Here is a 26,148-nt window from a genome sequence, read left to right on the forward strand (position 1 = left end):
AGTATTTTGTAATTCACCATTTTTGGGACATAAATTGTCTGCATTGCTTATATTATCTCTGCTTTCGACCAGGCTGGGATCTTGTATAGAGACAAGATAATTTGTTAATAAAGAAGTAGCATCCTAATTTTTTTCAACAAAAACAATTCCTTGTTACAGTGTAATTTTGTAGCAGAAAATTTATATTTTCCCCATCTGAAGCATAATTATTTTTTAAAACATTTTTGGGGACAATCAATTTGGGGTTTGTTTTTTTTTATTTTTAAACAAATCCGGACTCCTACAGTCACCACACAATAGGAACTGCAATCACATTTCAACAAAAAATTCTTAGTGACTGGTTTATTAAAGGGGTGGGTGTGCTGACATCACATTTTGCTGACAAATGAAACTGCTGATAAATTATATCATCTATTTTTTAAAATTATTTTGACATCGAGTGGTGCTTCCGTTTTGCTTGATTCTTCTTCATCATCTTCACTGGAGTGAGTGAGTTATTATTTAACGTCACATCGGCAATATTTCAGCCATATGCATTGGCGATCATCTTCACTGGAAGTTTCTCTTGCAAGATGTAAAATCTGTTCGTATTGACATGGTCAGTTAGATCACATAACATCAAAAAGTGGGAGGAAAGGTTCTGATGACCTTTGTAACTTAAGTTAACAAGCATAGGGCCCACCTGATGAGATGCAATTGCAGTCCTTTCACTCCACTTTCGCCTAGATTTCATTATATTTCATAACTGCACACTCACATGGTCAAGAAAGATTTCAATAAATATCAGTAAATGTGTGACAGAAATACTATTTCACTAACTCAGCTGTCCACAGGGATGGCAACAGGAAAATAAATTTGCAGCTGAAAACTTAATATTATGTCTTCAAATTGGGGGTTAAAGGGATTCAACAGATTTAGGCGATTAAGCAGAATTGATCAATTTGAAAAAAATATTGGCGGATCTCTATGGATCCAGCGGAAAATACCATCCCTGTTTCCAAAGGTGACAGGCCATACACATCACTGTCTTATCATGGCACCAGCATGAGGCCAGGTTTAAAGAAGAAAACAGATTTTGATCTCTTCCAAGCATTGTTGGAACTTTGAAACCCAGAAAATTTGAGATGAGATGTTTGGATTTCCTCATGTGTGTAGATCTGTAAATAAGTTAAACCCAAAAAACGAACACTTTGTTTCAGTGTAACCCGGCGTCAGATTATGAACTACCCAAATCTGTGGGGATACACCCGTGACATGTATCAGCTCCCTGGGGTGTCAGCCACTGTTGACATGGAGCACATCTTGAAACACTACTACGTAAGTACACCTGTAGTGTGCACAAGTAAGATACACTTATAGGATACCTGTGGTGCATACATGTAAAGTTACAACATGGGATGCACCCGTAGGATACCTGTAGTGCACACCTGTAAGTTACAACATGGAATGCACCTGTAGGATACCTGTAGTGCACACCTGTAAGTTACAACATGGGATGCACCTGTAGTGTACACCTGTAAGTTACATGGGATGCACCTGTAGGATACCTGTAGTGCACACCTGTAAGTTACAACATGGGATGCACCTGTAGTGCACACCTGTAAGTTACAACATGGGATGCACCTGTAGGATACCTGTAAGTTACAACATGGGATGCACCTGTAGTGCACACCTGTAAGTTACAACATGGGATGCACCTGTAGGATACCTGTAGTGCACACCTGTAAGTTACAACATGGGATGCACCTGTAGGATACCTGTAGTGCACACCTGTAAGTTACAACATGGGATGCACCTGTAGTGTACACCTGTAAGTTACATGGGATGCACATGTAGGATACCTGTAGTGCACACCTGTAAGTTACAACATGGAATGCACCTGTAGGATACCTGTAGTGCACACCTGTAAGTTACAACATGGGATGCACCTGTAGTGCACACCTGTAAGTTACAACATGGGATGCACCTGTAGGATACCTGTAGTGCACACCTGTAAGTTACAACATGAGATGCACCTATAGTGTACACCTGTAAGTTACAACATGGGGTGCACCTGTAGTGTACACCTGTAAGTTACAACATGGGATGCACCTGTAGGATACCTGTAGTGCACACCTGTAAGTTACATGGGATGCACATGTAGTGCACACCTGTAAGTTACAACATGGGATGCACCTGTAGGATATCTGTAGTGCACACCTGTAAGTTACAACATGGGATGCACCTGTAGTGCACACCTGTAGGTTACAACATGGGATGCGCCTGTAGGATACCTGTGGTGCACACCTGTAAGTTACAACATGGGATGCACATGTAGGATACCTGTAGTGCACACCTGTAAGTTACAACATGGGATGCACCTGTAGGATACCTGTGGTGCACACCTGTAAGTTACAACATTGGATGCACCTGTAGTGCACACCTGCAAGTTACAACATGGGATGCACCTGAAGGATACCTGTAGTGCACACCTGTAAGTTACAACATGGGATGCACCTGTAGGATACCTGTAGTGCACACCTGTAAGTTACAACAGGGATCAGCCTGTAGGATACCTGTGGTGCATACATGTTAAGATTGCAACATGGTATGGTATGCACCTGTTATGGGATACCTGTAGTGCACACCTGTAAGTTACAACATGGGATGCACCTGTAGGATACCTGTAGTACACCTGTAAGTTACAACATGGGATGCACCTATAGGATACCTGAGTAAAGTACATCTGTAAGTTACAACATGGGATGCACCGTGATACCTGTGTGTACACCTGTAAGTTACAACATAGGATGCACCTGTAGTGTACACCTGTAAGTTACAACATGGGATGCACCTGTAGTGTACACCTGTAAGTTACAACATGGGGTGCACCTGTAGGATACCTGTAGTGCACACCTGTAAGTTACAACATGGGATGCCTGTGGGATACCTGTGGTGCACACCTGTGAGATTACAACATGGGATGCACCTGTAGGTTACCTGTAGTGCACACCTGTAAGTTACAACATGGGATGCACCTGTAGGATACCTGTAGTGCACACCTGTAAGTTACAACAGGGATGTAGCCTGTATGCACCTGTGGTGCATACATGTTAAGTTGACATGGGGGTGCACTGAAGGAATACCTGTAGTGCACACCTGTAAAGTTACAACATGGGATGCACCTGTAGGATACCTGTAGTGCACACCTGTAAGTTACAACACAGGATCCGCCTGTGGGATACCTGTGGTGCATACATGTTAAGTTACAACATGGTATGCACTTTGCTTCATACCTATAAGTTACAACATCCGGATGCACCTGTGAGTGCACACCTGTAGGAGTTACAACATGGGATGCACCTGTGGGGTTACCTGTGAGTGTGCACCTTGTAAGTTACAACATGGAATGCACCTGTAGTTATCCTGTAGTGCACACCTGTAGAATACAACATGGGGATGCACCTGTAGGATACCTGTAGTGCACACCTGTAGAAGTTACAACATGGGGATGCACCTGTGGGATACCTGTAGTGCACCCTGTAAGTTACAACATGGGATGCACCTGTGCATACCTGTAAGTTACAACATGGGATGCACCTGTAGTGCACACCTGTAAGTTACAACATGGGATGCACCTGTAGGATACCTGTAGTGCACACCTGTAAGTTACAACATGGGATGCACCTGTAGGATACCTGTAGTGCACACCTGTAAGTTACAACATGGGATGCACCTGTAGGATACCTGTAGTGCACACCTGTAAGTTACAACATGGGATGCACCTGTAGGATACCTGTAGTGCACACCTGTAAGTTACAACATGGGATGCACCTGTAGGATACCTGTAGTGCACACCTATGAGTTACAACATGGGATGCACCTGTAGGATACCTGTAAGAGGATTGCAACACCTGTAGTGCACACCTGTAAGTTACAACATGGGATGCACCTGTAGGATACCTGTAGTGCACACCTGTGTAAGTTACAACAGGGATGCACCTGTAGGATACCTGTGGTGCATACATGTTAAGTTACGACATGGGGTGCACCTGAAGGATACCTGTAGTGCACACCTGTAAGTTACAACATGGGATGCACCTGTAGGATACCTGTAGTGCACACCTGTAAGTTACAACATGGGATGCACCTGTGAGTGCATACCTGTAAGTTACAACATGGGATGCACCTGTAGGATACCTGTAAGTTACAACATGGGATGCACCTGTAGTGCACACCTGTAAGTTACAACATGGGATGCACCTGTAGGTTACCTGTAGTGCACACCTGTAAGTTACAACATGGGATGCACCTGTAGGTTACCTGTAGTGCACACCTGTAAGATACAACATGGGATGCACCTGTAGGATACCTGTAGTGCACACCTGTAAGTTACAACATGGGATGCACCTGTAGGATACCTGTAGTGCACACCTGTAAGTTACAACATGGGATGCACCTGTAGGATACCTGTAAGTTACAACATGGGATGCACCTGTAGTGCACACCTGTAAGTTACAACATGGGATGCACCTGTAGGATACCTGTAGTGCACACCTGTAAGTTACAACATGGGATGCACCTGTAGGATACCTGTAGTGCACACCTGTGGAAGTGTCATCATTACGTTCAGATTTGAGAATTGCAAAAATGTGCAAATATCCAAATTTTATTTCCCTCAATCTTTCATGGGTAACATACCCCTGTTATTATGACATGACACAAAACAAAACCCCAGTGACATCTGTATTTTCAGGAAATGAGACTATCAACCCCTTGGCATCGTTCCTGTTTGTCCACGTCCAGACTTCACAGCCCACGACAGAGCCAAACTATCAGCGTAGGATGTCAGATGGTCCATAAAGAGAGCACAGCACTGTATTATGTCTCAACCCAGGAACATATTTTGGAAGCCATTGAATGGCATTTAGTACTGACAGACACTTCTTTTTCATGATAAGGAACACAATGTTTTCGGAGTATATTCATACTGAATGAAAGCTAGGATGCAGCATATATTTATATGTGAGAACAACAAAAGTTGGATGGATACATATACCCAAAGGGAAACTGGTAATTAATTGGCACTGATTGGTTTATAGCCATGGACAAGCGGAAACGAGGTGTAAATTGAATTCCTTCAAGGGAGATTTTGTTCATGTTGTTGGAATTGTAAATGCTTTGTTAAAAAAGGAAATTGGTATCCTGAATAAAAGAATTTTACAAATCAATTGTAAAAATTATTTGTGATTCTTCTAACAAACTACTTGGTCCATCAATCTGTGACAATAATATGTATCAACCAAATGGGATGGTGACTTGTTGATTCAAGTTTTAATAAAAAGATTTTCAAAATATAAAAATCTTTCAGAGTGTATATCCTTTGCACTGGTCCAGTATATCCTGACTGAACTATGACTGGAAAGTCTAAATATAGGATGGGTGATTGTGCTCCCTTTCAGGTGTAGATGCCCACGACACTCAGAAGACCGCGATCATGGATGTCACGAATAACCACAATATAAGGGCACAGACTGTATAGAGTTAGATTTGAAAGTTGTAGTTCGTTTGTTTTTCATGATACAGATATCAAAATGCTTTTCTAAATCCTTGAATTTAAAGCTTCCAGATAGGTTTTATGCCATATCTTTCTTAGAAAGATTTCTCATACTTCCACCAAGCAGACCTTTGTTGTTGTTCAACAGATCAAATGTCAATAAAGCGTTCTAAAATCTTAACTGTTGGGACATTTCCTGTCAGTGTCAACTTTCAGTGTTGTCACAACCCCTAGTGTACAGTACACAACCCTGTGCACTTATAAGAACCACGAATCCGTTGGTATATGACCAGGCGGTGGTCACATACAAATGTGCAAACACCTAGTTTTGCGGGTAAAGCAGCGTGCAGTAAACTTGGACAAAGTACTGTGACTGTGTGTCCCAGTTCACCCAGCTGTGAATGTACCTTGTAAGGATGGGAAAGCCACAGTAACTTGTGCGCCTTGTGGCAGCAAGAGTTGTATGGTCCCCAGGGAGCTGTGATTAATAATAAGATGTTCCGTTGCGATTGACATCGAATTATTGAGGGGAAAAATACCCAGCGCCTTGAGCATGCACTAGTGTGTGGATATGTGCGCTATATAAATATTAAATAGCCAATAATAATAATAATAATAATTTGTTATGCACTTTTAGTACTGTCAAAGTGAGTTCACCAGACAGATTGCCTCCCCTTGTGCTCTGTAAGAAAATACTGTTTTGTTGCATATTTCAGGGTTTTTTTCATACACACAGACAAGCTACGTGGTCACTCTAAGTGTCATAGTAATAGAAACTATATTTTGCACCTAAGAATGCTTGCATTTCTATCCCTTGTGAGTGACTAAAATATAATATATGCAAATAACTCCATTCCATTAAAGAACATTTCCCATTGGACTGTTTGTATACTTACTTAACATAGTTGATGCCGCCTGTGTGTGGTCTAATTGGGCAGACCAAGCGTGGTTGGGTCATACCAAATGATGTTAAAAGATGGCTAGCAATTGGCATAAAGAGGGGTATAAAGCGAGAACTAGATGGCTAGGCCTCAGTATACAGTGTTTGAATATATCCATGTTAAACTGTAGCATATTACCTCAGACCTATGCGAGTACACACAAGTGATCATCGTGTGTTGGTATTTAATTTGCAATATTCTTAAAACAGCCTATTCACCTCCCTCATCCGAGATCATCTGTAGAAATCATGTTTCCTACAGATTAACTTGATAAATTGTTTTTTCTTTTTAAGACACATATTGAGTATAACTTATCAGCATTAACTGAACAAACTATAAATAACAATTAATACATTTATTTCTATGAGAGTGACATCAATTATACAAAACAACACTCAACAACTGGTATTGACTATATCAGTACTTGTAATTTCATAAAAATAATTTCTAGAAAATGTCATGAGTATCCCAATTGTGTAGGTCAATGCTCATGATACTTGATAACTGGATTGTACCAGACTTGATTATTTACGACTGCTGCCATCATATAGCTGGAAAATTGCCAAGTGTGGCAACAAACAAACTTGTATGGATATAAAACAATAAACATCAAAACATTGGAGGTTATGTTGAAAAATGTAATGGTCAGACAAAGAAAAGCTAACAGCGGGACGTTTCTCAGCCATCTGTTCCAGAACATTCTGGTTACTACAACAGAGGCAGTAACTATATTTCAATTTCACTGAATAAGAACACTAAATTAAAGTTGATGAAAAATAATTGCCCTCTATTTTACACCTCTGCACCTATAAACATCTAATCATTATATTATGCATACATTCTCTGCATTCAATATGATGGACATATTCTAAACTATAATGTTAATGGTCCTTTCACCAGAGATAGTGGACAACATTAATAAAGAGAATCATGCAGATAATAAGATAATGTACCTTTATTAAATTTTAGCAGGGTGCATAAATTAGAATCTATGAAAGAAACAAAAAACTCATCACAAAAAGCAAAAATAGTGAGCTGTTGCCACAATATGTTCTTAATTAAGAGTATAATCAGTGTACATAGAGGCTGCATTAAATCCAGCAGCTTGTGAAATCGGTTATCAGATCAAGAAGTGCTTTGGGACCATTTGTGATAATGACCTACTCCTACTGGAATCAAAGACACTTTTATAGTGTAAATGTCTTGATAATATATAACCTGGACATTACATTATGCTACATCACTGTTGGGCCTTTTCTGTGAGCGGTTCTACTGCTGAAGAGTACAAAAGATCTGACCTGTTGAGTCTGGTGCAGCTGTCAAGGAGACAGATTTAAAGATATCTGTATACTGCAGCACTCTCATAATTTGACATGCCCTTGGTAATATACTTATATCTATGTTACATCTAGTTTTACATGATTCTAAATTTAAAAGGACATTAGCAAAATTAAATCATCTGTGTGCCAGCGTCACCTGAGAATTACTGCTTCTATCAAGCAGAGATGATGAAGAATGAAAATAAAGGCGAGGAATCAAACAACTGACAGCAGAGGAAAGGCTGTGGAAGGCAAGATTTCCATGGTGCAAACATCGTAAAGTGAAACATATTCTGTCTTCTTTAGTCAATGTTTGGGATGCTGTAGGGAGGTTTTCAGCACTCACAACTGCCTGGGTGCCATTAATACCCTTGAGTAGATTTGTGGCTTTGCTTTCCAATGAAGCGACTCTGGTACACAGTGTACCACATTGACATTTATCACCATTGTTGCCAGTGCCGTTGTTCCTGTGAGTCATTTACATGCCATGGTGATGTCATTGTGATGTAATGGAGGAGATGGGAGCAGCTTGCCTCAACAGCTGTTGAAGGCAAGATTTGCAAGGTACAAGAATGTTTGGGGATGCCATGGAGAGGGTTTTCAACATCCAGGATGCTGTTATTACCCTTGATGGCAGAAGCTTGGCCTTGCTGCAGAACCCTGCTGGTGGCAGGATGACTGTTGACAGCCATGCCCAGGATGTTTTAGGTGTCACTGACATTCATGGGAAGTCGAGTCTTCCTTCCCTAAGTCACATGTTCGCCTATTACAGTGACATGGCAGTTAGATCCACCCAGTAGACACTAACATGTTCAAGTCAATGTCACCGGTGGCTTAATCAAGTAAATGTTTCTGGAAGTTAACAAGAGAGTAGATTTGTGATTTGCTATCAAAACACTCTGGCACCCAGTGCCACATTCATCGCCATAGTTACAAGTGCAGTTGTTCCTGTTGGTAATGTCCTTGTGATGTAAAGGAGGACTGTCTCAAAGGCATCACCCTAGGGGGAAGAAGTTTGCCTCAATTGCTGTGGAAGGCAAGATTTGCAAGGTACAAGTATAGTCAGGGAAAATGTTTTTGTACCCTGCTAATATTTTTTTTATGCCAATAGGCTATATAAAACTTATCAGAGCAAACATGAGTCAATATGGAAGATGAATTCATGTTATTATATATAAAGGGTTTTTTTCACGCAAGATGAGAAGGTATAGTATCTGCATTATTATGTCTGTAAGTACTAGTTATATTCTCTTTTATGATCAAAGATTGTTGAGGATGCCGTGGGAGGGTTTTCAATGTCCCGGACTGTCAAGTGCCATTATTACCCTTGATGGCAGAAGCTTGGCCTTGCTGCAGAACTCTGCTGGAGACTGAATAGTAGTTGACAGCCATGCCCAGGATGTTATAGGCACCACTGGCGTTGAGGGGAAAATTGGGTCTTCTTCCTAAAGTCACATGCTGGCCTATTACAGTGGCATGGCGAGTTAGACCTAACCAGTAGTCACCAACATGATTGAAGTTCAAGTCGATGTCACCAGTGGCTCAATCAAGTAAATGTTTCGACAGTTAACCAGAGAGTAGATTTGTGACTGCTTTCCAATCAAAACACTCTGGCGCCAGTGCCACACTCATCACCATAGTTGCAAGTGCAGTTGTTCGGTTGGTGATGTCCTTATGATATAATTGAGGACTGTCTCAAAGGCACCACCCTCTGAACAGGGAAGAAGCTTGCCTCAATAGGCGTGGAAGGCAAGATTTGCAAGGTGCAAGAATGCGTCAGGAAAATGTTTTTCGTACCTTGCTAACTTTTTATGCCAAGAGGCAAAATATGCCTTATCAGAACAAATATAAGTAGATATGAAAGATGACATCATGGTATTATATAAAGGGTTTTTAGGTGTGAAGATGAGAAAATATCTCTTTATCATATCTGTTAGTGCGTGTCATATTCTCTTTCCATTTTGTGGGATATGAAGTGAAGAGGGTATTTAAGGCTATAAGAACAAGTATAAGCTAATATGAAGATAATATCATGATATTAAATACAGGCTTTCAATATTAAATACTAAAAGGTGAAAAATCTATTTACTCTTCATTGTGTCCTTTTAGTACCAGTGATATTATCTTTTAGATGACAGAATGTTGGGGATGCCATGGAGAGGGTTTTCAACGTCCAGGACTGCCAGGATGCCATTATTACCCTTGTTGGCAGAAGCTCGACCTTGCTGCAGAACCCTGCTGGTGGCAGGATTGTTGTTGACAGCCATGCCAAGGATTTGTAGGCACCACTGACATAGATGGGAAGTTGTCACTGACAGGGTTCAAGGCATAACTGTTTTATCAGTATATCACCACTCACAACTTCCTACAGGTCAGTGTAGATTTGTGAGTTGACTTAAATTTCTGATCAAAACACTCTGGCATACAGTGCACATTCATTGCCACTGTTGCCAGTGCAGTGGTTCTCATAACATCATGGGACACTGTTTCATCATGCTACCTTCTGTTGATGACAAGCAGCTTGTCTCAACAACCGATCTTACAGGAGATGGTCTATGACAATATCTGGGTGTAAGCCAAATCTGCCAGATGCAGATATTTCTGTATATGGCAGAACTCAATTCTTCTGTGAGCTGTCAAGTCGGTCTGTCTGGAGCAGCACAGTGTGTGAGGTGCAGGGACTTGGGTAGTCTAGGACTTGTACATTTTGTCCTCTATCTCTCATTTGATAGCATTGAAATCCATCCTGAAAAGTGGAACAATATATCAATGAGTTCAACAATAATTAAAGTACCTTTCAATAGAGGCCAAATGTACACTTAAAAGTTAGTGAAAGCTTAGCACAAAGGCATATAGCCAATACATTCCTAACAAATCAGTAAACCAAAGAATTAGAAATGCAGCTTCATGTCAGTTGTTTGTTTCATGTAAGCTTATATATAACCTGAATCTGAATTTCACTTATACAGTTGTTGAGTTTGAAGAGTGTTGTCCAATCCATTGACTGAATAAAGAGTGCAATTCTGCGAACATGACATTGATGCAACATTTTGTTTCTTTATGTTTTGAACACCACACACAGCAATATTCCAGCTATATGGTGATGTAACATTGTCTCTATGACATCTGCTACATAACATATCTACGTGTATCTATTTCTCTCTCACTCTCTCTCTATATGTATACTGAAGGGGTCGTTGGCGATTACAGATTGCTACTGTGTCATAATTTAATGCTTTCCTTTTCTATTGAGTATTTATGAATATAATTGTAAAAGAATGAATTCAAACATTTCAAAAAGACATTTTGCAACAAAGCTCAGTCATTTTTCAACAAAGACACTTCTTGCAAGAAGAATTACATATGCTTCTATGACTATTGAAGCAATTATGGTTCTGTTGACTTTGCTGGAATATTTGTTGTTTAATCTGTGTGTGGTAGTCACAGTGAATAAAGTTGTATCAATTTTGTCTTCAAATTTTGTATCAAATGAAAACAAATCGCACATGTGTAAATGCTGGCTGGGTTTATTTAAGAAGCATATCTTAAATCATCTGTTCAATAATCATTAAGAAATTTAGTACATATGAGACAAGAACCGAGGTGATGTTTTGTACAAAAGACTTTATATATAACTACTAGTGTTGGGTTTTCAAGCCAACACCTGTTATATATTTGAAGGCATAATAATATGGTCTATTTCTGGAGGCATAGTCATAAGCCAGGGATGTAGACAGGCTCATTTTTTAGTTCACCGATTGGCTTAAAATTTGTTTCTTTTCAGATATGCTAACGATGGGTGTTTCATCAAAAGATGAAAGATAAATGCATGCCATTTGTCACTGTAACCTGTTCAATCTTATGGGTGAAACTTCGCATATGAATAAAATTAATCAGACATGTTAAACTGTTGACTTTTGAGAGTCCTGTCACTTTAGTAAACATGTGACCTGCCTGCAAAGTATGCAAGATTCACTTCAAGAACATAACGCCAGGTTAGAATCTTTGCAACTCATGCTTCTGTGCCCTGTTTCACAAAGCGATCGTAGCGCTAAGGTGATCGTAGCTCCCATACTTTAACACAGACTTACGACAGTCGTTGCGGTACGATCGCTTTGTGAAACGAGCCCCTGGGGCCGTCAGGTATCTAAAGCGTGACGTACGGGATCGGACACCACCAGAGGCAAATTTCGAAGTGAACTAAAAAGGCAAATAATGAATATAAGAAAAATATATTCACGGAAGACTCACAACATCATACAGGCCCTGCTGGCCCTTTATATATTTTCACACTACTGATATTGTAGTTTGTGGCCTGACGTTCACTTGTACACGCCAGACGTCCTCCAGACGACATTTTCTTCTGCGCCATCTATTGAAGGGGAGATAACTACGAAACGTGCCGCTTAACGTGCAACCGTTCTAAAACGCGCGTGGTACCAGAATAAACAAATTCAAAGGCTGATTTGCATAGCACGTGACCGGACTTGTTTGGAAACAAACACGCATATATTTGTAAATCAGAAAATACTCACCTAATGCAGAGACCATATACCGGTATATATTAATGCAAGCTTTTCTGTGCGCTCATCATATATTGTTTTACATTTTTAAATAGATATTCGTCTACGACTGCAATACTCCTGTTTGACTTGATGTTAGGTGTATACATGGGACTTGACTCTGAAGGTGTGGGTTCGAATCCCGGATGGGAATCAACCCATCGAAATTACTAGAAACTGTACTTTAGATCTACTGCGAAAGTGTAATTCCAAGTATACCATTTTGAGAGTACAAGTTGTATTATCTCTAGAGTAAATTTATTTATTTAATCGTAAGGTCTGGCTCAAAAAGTGTTAGCATAATCATGCTCCGGAAAAACTTCATTTTCTTCTCTCAACAGATTATGTAAACATTCTTGATGGAGTTAGAGTGAAAATGTTTCTTTCGAGTGGTAACTAAGGTGGCATATAGTTAGTCATTATCACTCTTGAACATTTTGTGTTCAATCACGAAACCTATCTTACGCCAATTTTCGTCAAGCGTTTTGAGGCACGAATTTCGTCAGTATGGTAACAAGTATCGACGACAGTTCTTTCTTGCATTGGGGTATGTGTGCTGCGAATAGTCGAGAGAATCGACTTTTAAAAAACTTCCTTGTCATCGTCACTGGTCTATTGTGAGATTCTGTCAAAGTGAGTGAGTTGAGTTCTACGCCGCACTCGACAATATTCCAGCTGTATGGCGACGGTCTGTAAATAATCGAGTCTGGACCAGACAATCCAGTGATCAACAGCATGAGCGTCGATCTGCGGGAACCGATGACTTGTGTCAACCAAGACAGCAAGCTTGACCCCCGATCCTGTTAGTCGAATCTTACGGCAAGCATGGGTTGCCGAAGATCACTATATTCTAACACGGACCTTCACGGGTATCCTGTCAAAGAGCTGTGTTAGTCAAGCCTGACGCAATGTACTGACAGTATATACTCTCAAGTGTAGGTTAGTTTTCTTCTGGTCCATCTTCGGGTGCACTATTTTCAAAAAAAAAACCTGACCATTTTCACTCAGCTGTGGCGCCATTTTATCAAAAATGTCTGTGAATTGTTTTTGCAAGGGGATATTTCCTCTTTTATGTATTTATATACCGTGATTGTTTATCTTAATTGTTTAATTCTTTCAATGCAGTATCAAACAAGAATATGAAATCGTGGTGTCATTTATAATATAACCAAGGTCCACTTGTAGTCACGACAGTAAGATGGGTGTGCACCAGTGAAAGTGTTTTTGCAAAGCTTCCAACTGCGTTTGAGTAGTATGTTACTGTCAGGAGTTTCGCGTAAAGCAGAGTTGCTTCCCTTACCTTGTGAGTCTTTTCTTTGGCCGCTTTCTCACAGGAAAACATAATTGATAATATATAAAACAAACTTAATACCGGCGCTCCAGCTACATTCACTTACTTGTAGTATATCTGTTCTTAACCTGAGCACATGCCAATGCCAAAATGCCTATGGATTTATGCGAAGTGATGTAAAGTTACGATTGTTCAGTTTTCGATCGACAGTTGTGTACCAGTGATTTGTTGACAGGACGTCATTAGCGTTATTCAATACATGTGAAGCTAGAATATTTCGGAGAATCAGCCTAAAACATAACTTCTCTCACCCAGAGGACAGGAGTTGGAGAACACGGTTGGAATTGCTGACATGTATCCTGTTGTCAGTGTTGACAGTATTGTCCGTAAGGATGTTTGATTATAAGCTTTAATTACTGATGTCACAACTATGTTCGGAAAGAGTTCCTTCCGTTCCCCCAACCCTAAACCTAACTCTAAACCTAACCCTAACTTAAATTTTGGACTTTTAGTCATGTTGTGAGTACTCTAATAATTGTTGTGTTAAGTTTTGTTAATAATTTTAGTATATTTATAAATATTATTTGGGATGGGAGAACGGGAGGAACTCTTACCCTATGTTCAAAATCAATATTTTACATATCTTAACGTTTACCACCATATGTTTTTTGTTGTGTGAAGTGGAACATCCGACCTGCAGTGGATGTAGGATGTTTGGTCTGCAAACCTGATCTATAATTGACATTTTGTTTTTCCACATCAATAACTGCATAGTGCGTATAACTATGTGCTTTTGTTTTGATGTTTTTATATTATTTCAATCTTCACCTATGTCATATTATTATCTCAAAGTGCATATGCATGTTTATAACTGTATTTTTATCTGCAAACATGTTTACTGACATTTTATACATGTATGATCACATCTTCCATATTAAGGGAGAGAGCCATTCTACATGCTATTCAAAGACCATCTTCCATGTTACATTTGCAGCTTTTCTACACTGGTGAATATACTTGAATGCCGCACAATGAATGCAGGGGATGCTCAATCCAGTGATGATCAGTCCCTCAAAGAGCAGCGTCAGAAGAATCACTACCTCCTCAACAGTGAACTGCAGAGCATGGCTAGAGAACTGCCCATGTGAGACATGCTTCAATTACACGAATATGTATTGTAACATTGATGAACCTTTTCTTGAATTTTAACTTTAATCAATATTTAGACCAGATATTATCTAGTTTCTTTCTTGTAGTAGCTAGTTTAGTTTATGGGATATGATAGCCAGAAAACTACATGCGTATAACTGTGTTGTAAGAAGCACATTTTAGTTTGAGAGTTGTTGTAGGAAGTTCCAACAGCGTCTGCCCTATGACCTGCTGTCTGGCCTGGCCAATGCCCTGCTGGATGGGACAGTGTTTGAGATTGTCCGGAGTCTGGAGGAGGTGCAGCATCTCGAAGAGAAGAGTCTCTTCAACCAGAGGTCAAAGCTCAACAGTGAACACAAGGGTAGGCGACTGTTCATAGCGTCATTGTACCTTGTAAAACCAATGGGAGAGAGGTGTGTGCCACAATTTGACTGACTGATAACCATTGTTCAATCGACTTTTCACTGGATATGTTTTTTCAAAATTTGTGTAGAACCTTACTTTTTCAGACCTTCACCAAGAGCATGATATTTATGTGATTTTATTGATATTCATGTACACGTTTCATGTCCTTTTGCTTACCCTCCCATTAAAAGGCATTGTTATGTGTGTCCTAAGACAGTAATACTTGTTGTGTACCAGAAAAATTCAAGAACCCCAGTTAATTCTGATTGTGACTGGTGTTTGAAGCTCAGCGTCACGAGATGCAGAAGAAACACAAAGAAATGCTGCAGTCTTGTCAGACCAAGCCCCACAACCTTCCACTGGTCCAGTCGCAGATCCAGAGGGAGTTGGAGGTCAGTACTTCTAGACTTTGCGGTGGTAGCCTGGAGGTAGAAAGGAAGGACAGTACTTAGCAAAATATTACTTTCCGTGGCAAAATACATAGTAGGTTTTAGTTTCTCAATCCTTGTATTCTATAGCCTGTTTTTATCTTGTATTGTCCTAATAGTGCTATTAGTTTTAACCTTCCACACTAGTTTTAAATCTAATTGTGATATTCTAGTTGTTTTACTGTCCTTCGTTGACAGGGTTTTATATATTATATGTCTGTATTACAAAGTTAGAACTAGTTTTAGTCACAATATGGCTGAAATATTGCCGATGTGACTTTAAATCTTAACTCACTCACTCAATCCTTGTATTGTTTCGATTCAGACAATGACCAAACGCTGTGACGAGGAGTTGAAGAAGAAGGACATGAAGGTCATCCTTGACCTTGACCAGAAGGTTATGGACCAACAGGTTATGTTGGAGAAGGCTGGAGTCCCAGGATTCTTCGTGACCAACAACCGTCAGGAGATCCGACTTCAGATGTACCTGCTTGAGTTCATCCTCAGACTCAGTCGGATGAATATTCCTCTGTGTTGAGACACTGATATCCCATTCTTGTTATTTAACTGGATCTGACCAGTAATGATCAGATGGATATATTGAGTGCCCTGACTCGTGTCATGGTGCAGCAAAACTGTGGATTGTTGCCTGTGATGTCGACCATAGGTTTGTCTTGCTAAGAGACTGTTATTTACAGGCCACCAGTATTATGCTGGAATATTGCAGACTGTCATGGTACAGAAATTCATTCACTGGTTGTGTTTGGAACTGAATGGAAGAAGATGTATATGCACATCTCTCTGCAGTATTCATCCTTTGACTCGCGTCGACAGCCATTTCCTGTGTTGAGGCCTGACTGAGGTTAACCACAAAAGCATTCATGTCTCTGGACAGTTTGCAGATGACAATACCATGAAAAAGCCATATCAGAATAAATCAGTGTCTTACTGTCAGTTCTTCAAAACCAACAATTCATCAAAGCCTGTATGAACAGGTATTGGGGAAAAGAATTACTGACAATCAAAGGGACGTACTGATGACAGATGTTGGTGTATTATGAACAGTATCTCTTTGTTTTTGTTAACACCACAATCAAAAGATGTTATAAGAAACCCAGTAAAGAGATGTTATTGAAGTCTGTAATAAAATGATACAGCACATTTGTAGTAAGCCATATCCTTGTGTATTGTGATCAGATGTTGATGCTCTGAATGAATATGCCCTGCCGTCATATATTGCAATATTGCTAAAAGCGGCATAAAACTCAACTCACTGACTGCCTGACTGAATGAATGAATATGTCTCGATTTGCGTTGAGTTGAGTGAGACTATGATGGGAATTCTGTTCTGGCAATGATCACACTTATAATGTATATCAGGGCCTGTACTACCGGTACTTGCCATGTGATGAAAATAGTTCAGTGCTGTGTTGGTGTAGAGGCAGTGTTGTCAAACATAACACTATCTGTGTGGAGGTGACGAAAAATATTCAAATATGTGAACATGCAACAAGTGAGCTACAGTACTGTAGCCTTTGCTTGATATACTTCTGTTAAGTGTTTTAAGAACTTACTAAGAGGAATGAGTGGGTCTGACACATCATAGATGCCACAACATTATTATCAAAGCAGTATCTATACTCACTTCTGTGGAAGGAATAAAACTTTTCCATACTTGATGTATTTGTTGAATTTGATGTATATATTGCAGGTTGTTCTTTTCTGAGATTTAGACCCAAGTACATTGGACACCAGATGGAAAGTACTATTCAAAAGACTGCACAAAGAGTGACTAAAGATGCTTTGCCTTCTTGTGTTTCAAGACTACTTTTAGTCACCATATAAGCTCGCTGTTTAGGAGTGTTCCAGACCGCCTCCAGGGTGTAGTGGCTAGAGCGACCGCCCGGAGAGCGGAAGGTCGCGGGTTCGCTCCCCGACCGCGTCATACCAAAAGACGTTAAAATATGGTACTTGTTGGTCCCTGTCTGGCGCTCAGCATTAATGGGTACAACAAGGACTGGTTGGCTCGGAGTCAGTATAATGTGTCTGAGTGGGGTATTCATGCTTCACCGCGGCATGGTATCTCAGTGGGCTAGCACTATAAACCAGCTTAAGTCTGGGCTAGTACAAGCAGCCGCACATACACATACACACGCATGCACGTTGTCATATGAGCGAAATATTCTCAAGCACGACGTTAAACCCAATTTCACCTCACCTCACCTCACCTCAGGAATGTTCCAGCTGTATGATGGCAGCTACTGAACAATTTCCTTGCCTTCCACTATGTTCATGTGTAAGCAATAAATATTGATCTCAATCAATTTCACACATCTCAGTCAATGTGCTTGTTGATCCGTCTTAAAAGACAAACATTGGTGCCAGTCAGAAGCCATTGTGCTGAAATAATTGGAAACTCCTTTTTAAACAGTTACCAACAGTTTAATCAAAGAAAAATCACAGAAATCAAAAACAAGTTATGAAAGGGAGGCAACTCTCAGAACAAAGGCAACGAAACGACATTCTCAAAAAAGAGCCTTTCTTAGCAGCCCCATTATACAGTTGTGCATAGTTTATACATCCTAAAAAACTGTTGTGTTTGAGTTTCCTTTGGTTAAGATTGACAATTCTGAATTGAGATAGTAAACAAATGAAGCCAACTAACTTTTAACAGCATACCATCATTCAGATTGTGCTGTCAAAGGGTTCATCTTTGTATATAAGTCACAAAGGATTTTCACAATTTGATTTGTAAAATTAGAAAAACTAAATATAAAGGCAAAGATTACTGTGACGTGTTTTTTCAATGGTGAATGAATTTTGGGATTATAACCAGAGAAAGAGTGTGGTAAAATGGTCAAAGAAATGCAGCCACGCAGCTGTTTGAATTGCCCGAAATTTGCAAGAAGCAAGACAAATTTGAGAAATAAGAGAAAAACACCTCGATTCATTAGTAGACTATAGTCTGGAACAAGTTAAACATGCCACCCATTAGAGTAACATGACAGATGGAGTACTTATGGCTTTCAACAAACAATCCAGTCTTTGACCGTTCCCTTGGTGGCCAACCAATGGTAACAACCCCACAACACTGCAGGAACTCCGCCAAATCCTTCCTCACATATGAAAGGATTTTCTCCAGGACTTTTTTCCATGTTCGGTACTCAATGAGGTGAAGGTGCCAGGTCTGTTTCAATGCACACGGTGGACACACTCGGTACCGACCATGTGAACATACTTGTGAACCTTTCTTGTGTGATGGCTCATTTGCTCATGCCAGCTGTGCTGTTCTTATGTACTTTTGATCATTCCCATCCCTTGAAATATTTGTTTTTGCGACAGTGAAAGTTTACACAATTTCTGTTAGTTGCTTGTGATTGCGTGTTACAGTAACTTTGGCCTTTGAGTATAAATGTTTATTTGAACATGATGTCAATCAGAGAAGTGGACAGCTAGTCATGCAGTTGGACCACACTCCGGCACAGCGATGACTTAACATAACATCACTGCCACAGGCTAATTTGCATATCACGTGACCGGACTTTTCTCTTGTTTGTAATCAAACGCGCATATTCATAATAAGAAGAGACTGGATTCCCGAAATCTTTTCGGCGCTCTCTTCATAATGTTTTACATTGTTACATATATATTCTTCCACAACTGCGACAGTTAGGTCTATGACAGTACATATTTAGATATCAAACTGGCTGCATCGTTGTGCTCTCAAGTAAACCCGATGACAGCACGTGGTGCCGCATTACAACCTATGTAAACAAAGGATCGCATACGCAAATCGAAATATTGTTACAAGTTTTTGGATATTTTCTCAGTGAAACTAATTCATTCTATTAAAGAATTTTAGTTAGATGTGTAGACTCGTCAAAAATAAAAGAGTAAAAGAATTCTGTACATTATATTGAATGGACAGTGCAAGATGTGACGAATCGTCACATTTTTCTGGCCTGTGGCAGAGGTACTATGCTGGCTTGCCGCGTGGAACTCGGGGTAGGAGAGTGGCAGTCGGACCTGGTCATGGAAGAAAATGATCCACACAGAAAACATGTTTTATAAGAATAACTGTTTGAGCTGAACCTGATGCAGATGATAGTGAAGTTTCTCTCAGACTCTATCATCTTTATTCAACTCTGACTGTTGAACAATTGGGTTGAAGCTTTTCTATAACAACATTAGATCAGTATATTCCTGTGAAGACTTCTGTGGTTCGCTTGTCTTGTTGATCGACCTTATCTTAATGTAATCAAGATAGCTTACAAATGCACAGATACTAAAATATTTAGTGTAAAATAAGACATGGATTCACAGTATGTTGAAATGTGTTTTATTTTGAAAGGCAGTTGGCGTTTTTGTAACCACTTGGCTTCTTACAGTTAATCTGTTAAGAAGAACCATATATATGTAATTTAAAACAACACAAAACAAACAACAAATATATATAAATTTAAAACAACGAAAAAAAGCTACAAAAACAAAAGTGTTTCATTTGTAGCATCCTACTATCAGAGTGTTGAATATATAAATGTGTCCATACAATTGCTTGATTTGTATGTAAAAAATATATAAAACTAACTAATATGCAAAATATAATCTCCATTATGTGTGAAGTAAGTTTGCTCCTTCACAGAGTATATTAGTATATCAGTATATATGAACTGAATGGAGTATTGTGAATGAGAACAAATTCAGTGCTGTTATCCCTTTGTGAGAATGCTAGGCTGATTGTGTCAAATCAGTCTGAGTGTAGTGTCTGTCAAACATCAGGCCCCGATTTCTCGAAACAAACTTAAAGGGCAAGTGTACACGAAAATAAACCTTTTTGTCTTGCACTTTTTCATCATGAAAAATGTTTGTCAAGTAGTTTTATATCCAAACCCGTACATATATCAGAAGTAACTAATTTATTATTTGCGTTATATCAATTCATATTTTCAACATTTACCAAGAGTTCTATGTCCACAATAAACACACCATGGCTTATGTCCCTTGGAAATGACGTCATTGGTGCCCAAACGATAAACTTAGACGTCGTTAGACCTTATTAGACCCATTTCACGTGGTGCAGGTATAGGTGTGGTTCTTGTGTCTCGATGCGCAGGCTACTGTTTTAATCCACCTGTTGCTTGGCCGTCAGCTGGCTATGTGGCCAGTTCTACACTGTAATGACGTTGCAGTTTGAAAACACGTATACATTGTACTAAAGGTGTTACCACGTAACCAAATTGTATAACATATTCGATCGGTCGCCCTTTCCAACAGTATCTTTTTTCATGAAACCTAAAACGTATATGCACTACATCTTGCTTGCCATCGGTGAATGTGCCGGCATTCTACGTTCTTACATAAATCGTACGATATGTCCCTCCTCTTCCACCTTCACTTTGATATCGATAGTACATATCCAAATACATCAAGCAGATAAATGCAATTTGCAATTTTTAAACACTGTTTGAAATTCGTTTTTCTATGATATCATCCACTCATTGTAGATAAAATTTATGCATCGTAAATCTCGCCAGTTTTGACACATTACTAAATCACCATTCACTGCGTTTTGCGTAATTTATGGTATGTCTTAATTCAAATGTCAAATTTTACTGGGAGAATTGAATTTAAAAGAAAAAGACGTGATCATTGTGATCAGCGGTAGTTTTGTTGTTGTATGATCGAATCACCAATGCTCGTTGTGAAACATTATCGATGAACCGAGAATCACTGGGAATGTTTTGGAAAATAACGCAAACGTCAAAGCGAATTTTCAGCCATATTACATAGTGTTTAAATATATTATATATTGTAAAATAACGTCACATGTATGTCGGTTATGTTTCGTCCATAAAATCAATTGTATAATTCAACACAATCTTCCTTACATTAATCCCTGAATTCCTCATACAGTTCAAAATAAACTGACAAATGGACTTTGTCACCAATACGAAGTGTTTCAGTGAAATCTAAAGAAATATATCGAGGATATGAGATGCCGTGCTGTGAAAGAATACTTGTTTGAAATGTATACAAAGCCAATCTCAGATTTTACACTGTGTATCCGTTCGCCTACTTGTTGCTCATTAGTTTTGGAACATGCATGGGAAAGGTATCGTAGCAAGCGATAGTTAAATAAAACAGGTGTATTCCAATGAGTTTCTAGATTCATCACAACGTATTATAGTTTTTGAAAGCATGACGCCATAACTGACGCAAACTCACGCAATAGGATGACGGTACTTCTCTTAATTCCTGACTATTTCCCTTGGTCACAATGAAAACAAAAGAAAATAACAACCAGCAGACTGACAGAATTTTCATGTAATTTTGGAGTAAAATTGATATTTTATACTTATCCTGACTCATGCTCTTTTGCTTGTCTTCTTCTTCTTGCTAACATAGTGGAACACTTGTATCTCCCTAATTGAAGCTCCCTTCAATTTAAAATCACTAATTAGTATTCACCACGAAGTTACCTCCTTTCCACAAGCTGCTGAACGAGGGAGGGCCACCTCTACCCATGTGCCTCACTCTCTCCTCATATACTGAGCCCAACATTTGAATTTACAGGGAAATCCAAAGTGTTATTTGGGGAGGATGGGAGGGCTGACCTCATGAGTCAGGATAAGTATAAAATATCAATTTTACTCCAAAAATTACATATTTTTCCTTATCCTGACTCATGCTCTTTTTGCTTGTAGCATCCTACGGAACGGAGGTGGGAATACTAATACTTTGGATTTTTAATAATTAGTGATTTGAACTGTGATGATTGTAATAACCCTATGGGAACTTCATAAAGGCACTGAACTGATGAATTCCTGCTGCTAACTTATCAGCTGCCATATAAAAGGTTATTACCATGTACTTATTATGATAAAGTATATATAACATTAATACAATGCTTAAGACTAATAGACTTAAGCTTGTTAATATGCTAGTATAAACTCCTTAGAGTTTGTTAGCTAAAATACTTTAAGATATAACATAGTCCTAAGCTTAAGATATGATTAAACTTAAGCTAATTATATAATAGCAAACTCTTTAGAGTTTGTTAGTTAATATACTTATATGATATAGATATAATGCTGAGCTTAAGATATGAATAAGCTTTAGCTATATATATAATAGCAAAAATCTGTAGAGTTTGTTAGCTAATATATTTTTATAATATGAGTATAGTACTGTGCTTAAGCTATAATTAACTTAAGCTACATATATAATAGCCAAACTCTGTAGAGTTTGTTAGCTAATATATTTTTATAATATGAGTATAGTACTGTGCTTAAGCTATAATTAACTTAAGCTACATATATAATAGCCAAACTCTGTAGAGTTTGTTAGCTAATATATATTATAATATTAGTATAGTACTGAGCTTAAGATATAATTAACTTAAGCTACATATATATAGCAAAACTCTGTAGGGTTTTGTTAGCTAATATATTTTTACAATATGAGTATAGTAGTGTGCTTAAGATATAATTAACTTAAGCTACATATATAATAGCAAAACTCTGTGAGAGTTTGTTAGCTAATATATTTTACAATATGAGTATAGTAGTGTGCTTAAGATATAATGAACTTAAGCTACATATATAATAGCAGAACTCCTCAGAGAGTTTGTTAGCTAACATATTTTACAATATGAGTATAGTATTGTGCTTAAGATATTATTAACTTAAGCTACATATATAATAGCCAAAAAAAAAACTCTGTAGAGTTTATTAGCTAATATGTTTATAGTGTAACCATAGTACTAAGCTTAAGATAAGATTAGACTTAAGCTAAATGTATATAGCAAAATAAACTCCTTAGAGTTTATTAACTAATATACTTTTATGTTAAAAACATAGTACTGAGCTTAAGTTATGATGAAACTTAAGCTATATATATATAATAACAAAACTCCGTCGAAGTTTTGTTAGCTAATACCTTTATAATGTAAACATACTGCTTAAGATATGATGAAAACTTAAGCTAATTGTATAATAGCGAAAACAACCCTTTAGAGTTTGTTAGCTATGATATAAACCTAGTATTGAGCTTATGAAGGAAAACTTAAGCTACATATATAATAGCAAGAACTCCGTAGAGTTTGTTAGCTAATACATGTTATAATGTAACCATAAAGCTTAAAATATGATGAAACTTAAGCTTAAATATATAATAGCAAAACCCTCTTTAGAGTTTTGATAGCTAATATACCTATATGATATAAACATAGTACTGCTTTAAGATATGAATAAGCTTAAGTTACATATATAATAGCTAAAACTCTGTAGAGTTTGTTAGCTAATACATGTTATAATATAACCATATTGCTTAGAAATATGATGATACTTAAGCCAAATAGCAAAAAAACTCTTTAGAGTTTGTTAGCTAATCTACTTATATGATATAAACATAGTACTAAGCTTAAGATATGAATAAGCTTAAGCTACCTATATAATAGCAAAACTCCTTAGAGTTTGTTGGCCAATATATTTTAATAATATGAGTATAGTACTATGCTTAAGGTATAATTAGCTTAAGTTACCTATATAATAGTAAAACTCCGTAGAGTTTGTTAGCTTAATTAACTTAAGCTATGTATAAAATAGCCAAAAACTCTGTAGAGTTTGTTAGCTAATGCATTTATCATGTAACCATAGTATTACTCTTAAGATATGAATAACTTAAGGTAAATATATATAATAACAAACTCTGTAGAGTTGTTAACTTATATATTGTATGATGTAATAATCATAGTACTGTGATGATAAAAGGAACTTAAGTAAATTATATATAGCATGAAGCTATTTAGTATTGTTATAAGATAAGTAAAAATCTGTTAGATTGACTTATCTTCTCCGAGGAACTGTCAGCTGTTGTGCGAGGACCATGGGATCGAATTGGTGTATACCTGAGACGTCCTCGGTGGTGATATCTCTCAGATAATGGTTTGCAACCACCATATCGGATTTCCAGAAATAAACCCTCCATTATTTCAATCACATTTGTGTAGAACAATTCTAGAAGTTAGCGCTATAATATCATGAGTATTAAGCTCATGGAGGGTCGGAATAGGTCCATCCGCATATGCACGTAGTATGACAGTTCTGATCCAAATGGAGATATAGTACACGAGACTTCACTCTGCGTAAGTTGATGATAGAGGAAAAAATCTGTTGCATTTTTTTCCTCCTGTTTGGTTTGGTGGAGATAAATTTACAGTGCTCTTGCTGGCCATCTTGATAGAATCATCGTATCATGGGGTCCAAGTATGTCATCCAGGCGTGTTCATAAACCTCACTTGTGAGGTGTTGGAGCACTATATTCATATCCCCAGGTTGGGCGTGAAATTTCCGTTTTATTCTCCAAACAGAAGTTTAGTAGGTTTACTAACCATCTAGTTGTGTTAGTCGCTTGATGAAATTCAGCTGTAGTCTGAAAACGCTGTGGATTTAGATCCACTTGTATCTTTCGTCTAGGTAATTCGCTGCGAAATCCTTGACGATGTAGGTGCACAACCAGGTGTGTCTGTCCTCGTTGAACTTTATGTAAAATCGCCTGACTGCCGATCCCTCGTCTTAACTTGACAGGGGAGGTCTCTAACTTGAAGAAAGGCAGTCTAATCAATGTTCAGGTTAACTGGACTGTAATGAGGCTTGCTCGTTCACTGATATATAGTTGTCACTTGTGACGTAAGTCTTGAACTGTGAACAGAGATCGACCTCTGTGTAGGTCGTTGTCCCTCGCGGTCCAATCAGAACAAGGCATTTTGATTCTGTATAAATACCCGCGCTGTGATGTCACCGGTGTAGCGGGAAAAAACCCACCTTGAATAAATTCTTGTCGTCGTTGATATTAGCATAAACGTCGGTCTTCACCGTAGCTTCCCGAAGTTATCCGAGTGACCACGTGTTTCGAGGGTTAATGGTAACCGCGCGAAACCTCCGGCGCGAAATATCTCGCTCTGTAAATTTTATGCTGGGTAGGTTATTTTCCTGGTTGTCGTGAAAATAATTTCAGTTTTGAATATAATTCCGACTTCCTTATATATAAGGGTATAAACAACTTGCAAGTTGTGAGCTTGTAGACTGTATACATGAATGTATCGTCATAATTGTAGAATTAACGTTGAACTTGTTGTACATATTTCTTCTCAGAAACTTTGACGATTAAGAGTTATACTCGCTGTAACAAGGCTGCTGTTCAATTTCGATATTGAATTGTCTGCAGATATGCGTAATGGTCACGCATGTAGATAATCGTATCGTCGTCCGGGATTGTATATTAGCAATTTATACGGAATAGTTGATTTCTGTGAAGATCTATGAAATGTCGTTGACTAATAATACAGCGACGTTCTGTGTTGTAAATAGCCTAAGCAATTATCTTCGCGTAGGCTTATAGACGGCATCTGGCATACAGTTGATAATCAACTTATGCGACGTCTTGAACGGACTGACGAGTAGCTATATATGACGAGTGGCTAGTATATGGAAACCTTGGAGGAGACTTCCTCGGTG

General features: G+C 38.5%; 1 protein-coding gene across 3 annotated transcripts; it reads left to right on the forward strand.

Annotated features, from left to right (window-relative positions):
- Positions 1-5,997: 5,997 nt before the first annotated feature.
- On the forward strand, positions 5,998-17,310 carry LOC124263173 (protein DGCR6-like). 3 transcript variants are annotated; one of them, XM_046697742.1, is made up of 6 exons: positions 13,642-13,661; positions 13,967-14,035; positions 14,644-14,793; positions 14,999-15,159; positions 15,489-15,595; positions 15,957-17,310. In XM_046697742.1, exons 3-6 carry the CDS (start codon positions 14,681-14,683, stop codon positions 16,167-16,169), a joined length of 594 nt encoding a protein of 197 aa, XP_046553698.1. In that variant the 5' UTR covers positions 13,642-13,661; positions 13,967-14,035; positions 14,644-14,680; the 3' UTR covers positions 16,170-17,310. The 3 variants fall into 3 exon arrangements, with proteins under 3 accessions (XP_046553699.1, XP_046553698.1, XP_046553696.1); XM_046697743.1 differs by lacking the exons at positions 13,642-13,661; positions 13,967-14,035 and adding an exon at positions 5,998-6,002; XM_046697740.1 differs by lacking the exon at positions 13,642-13,661 and having other exon boundaries at positions 13,875-14,035.
- The last annotated feature ends 8,838 nt before the right edge of the window (positions 17,311-26,148 follow it).

The sequence above is a fragment of the Haliotis rubra genome, unplaced genomic scaffold (assembly GCF_003918875.1).
Source record: "Haliotis rubra isolate DU_JTF1 unplaced genomic scaffold, ASM391887v1 Scf87, whole genome shotgun sequence".
Lineage (NCBI taxonomy): Eukaryota > Metazoa > Mollusca > Gastropoda > Lepetellida > Haliotidae > Haliotis > Haliotis rubra.

Coding starts and splice junctions, on each gene's coding strand:
- LOC124263173 (XM_046697743.1), top strand. CDS start 14,681: ATGAATGCAGGGGATGCTCAATCCAGTGATGATCAGTCCCTCAAAGAG. Junction 15,160..15,488: donor GCTCAACAGTGAACACAAGG/GTAGGCGACTGT, acceptor TGGTGTTTGAAG/CTCAGCGTCACGAGATGCAG. Junction 15,596..15,956: donor AGATCCAGAGGGAGTTGGAG/GTCAGTACTTCT, acceptor GTTTCGATTCAG/ACAATGACCAAACGCTGTGA.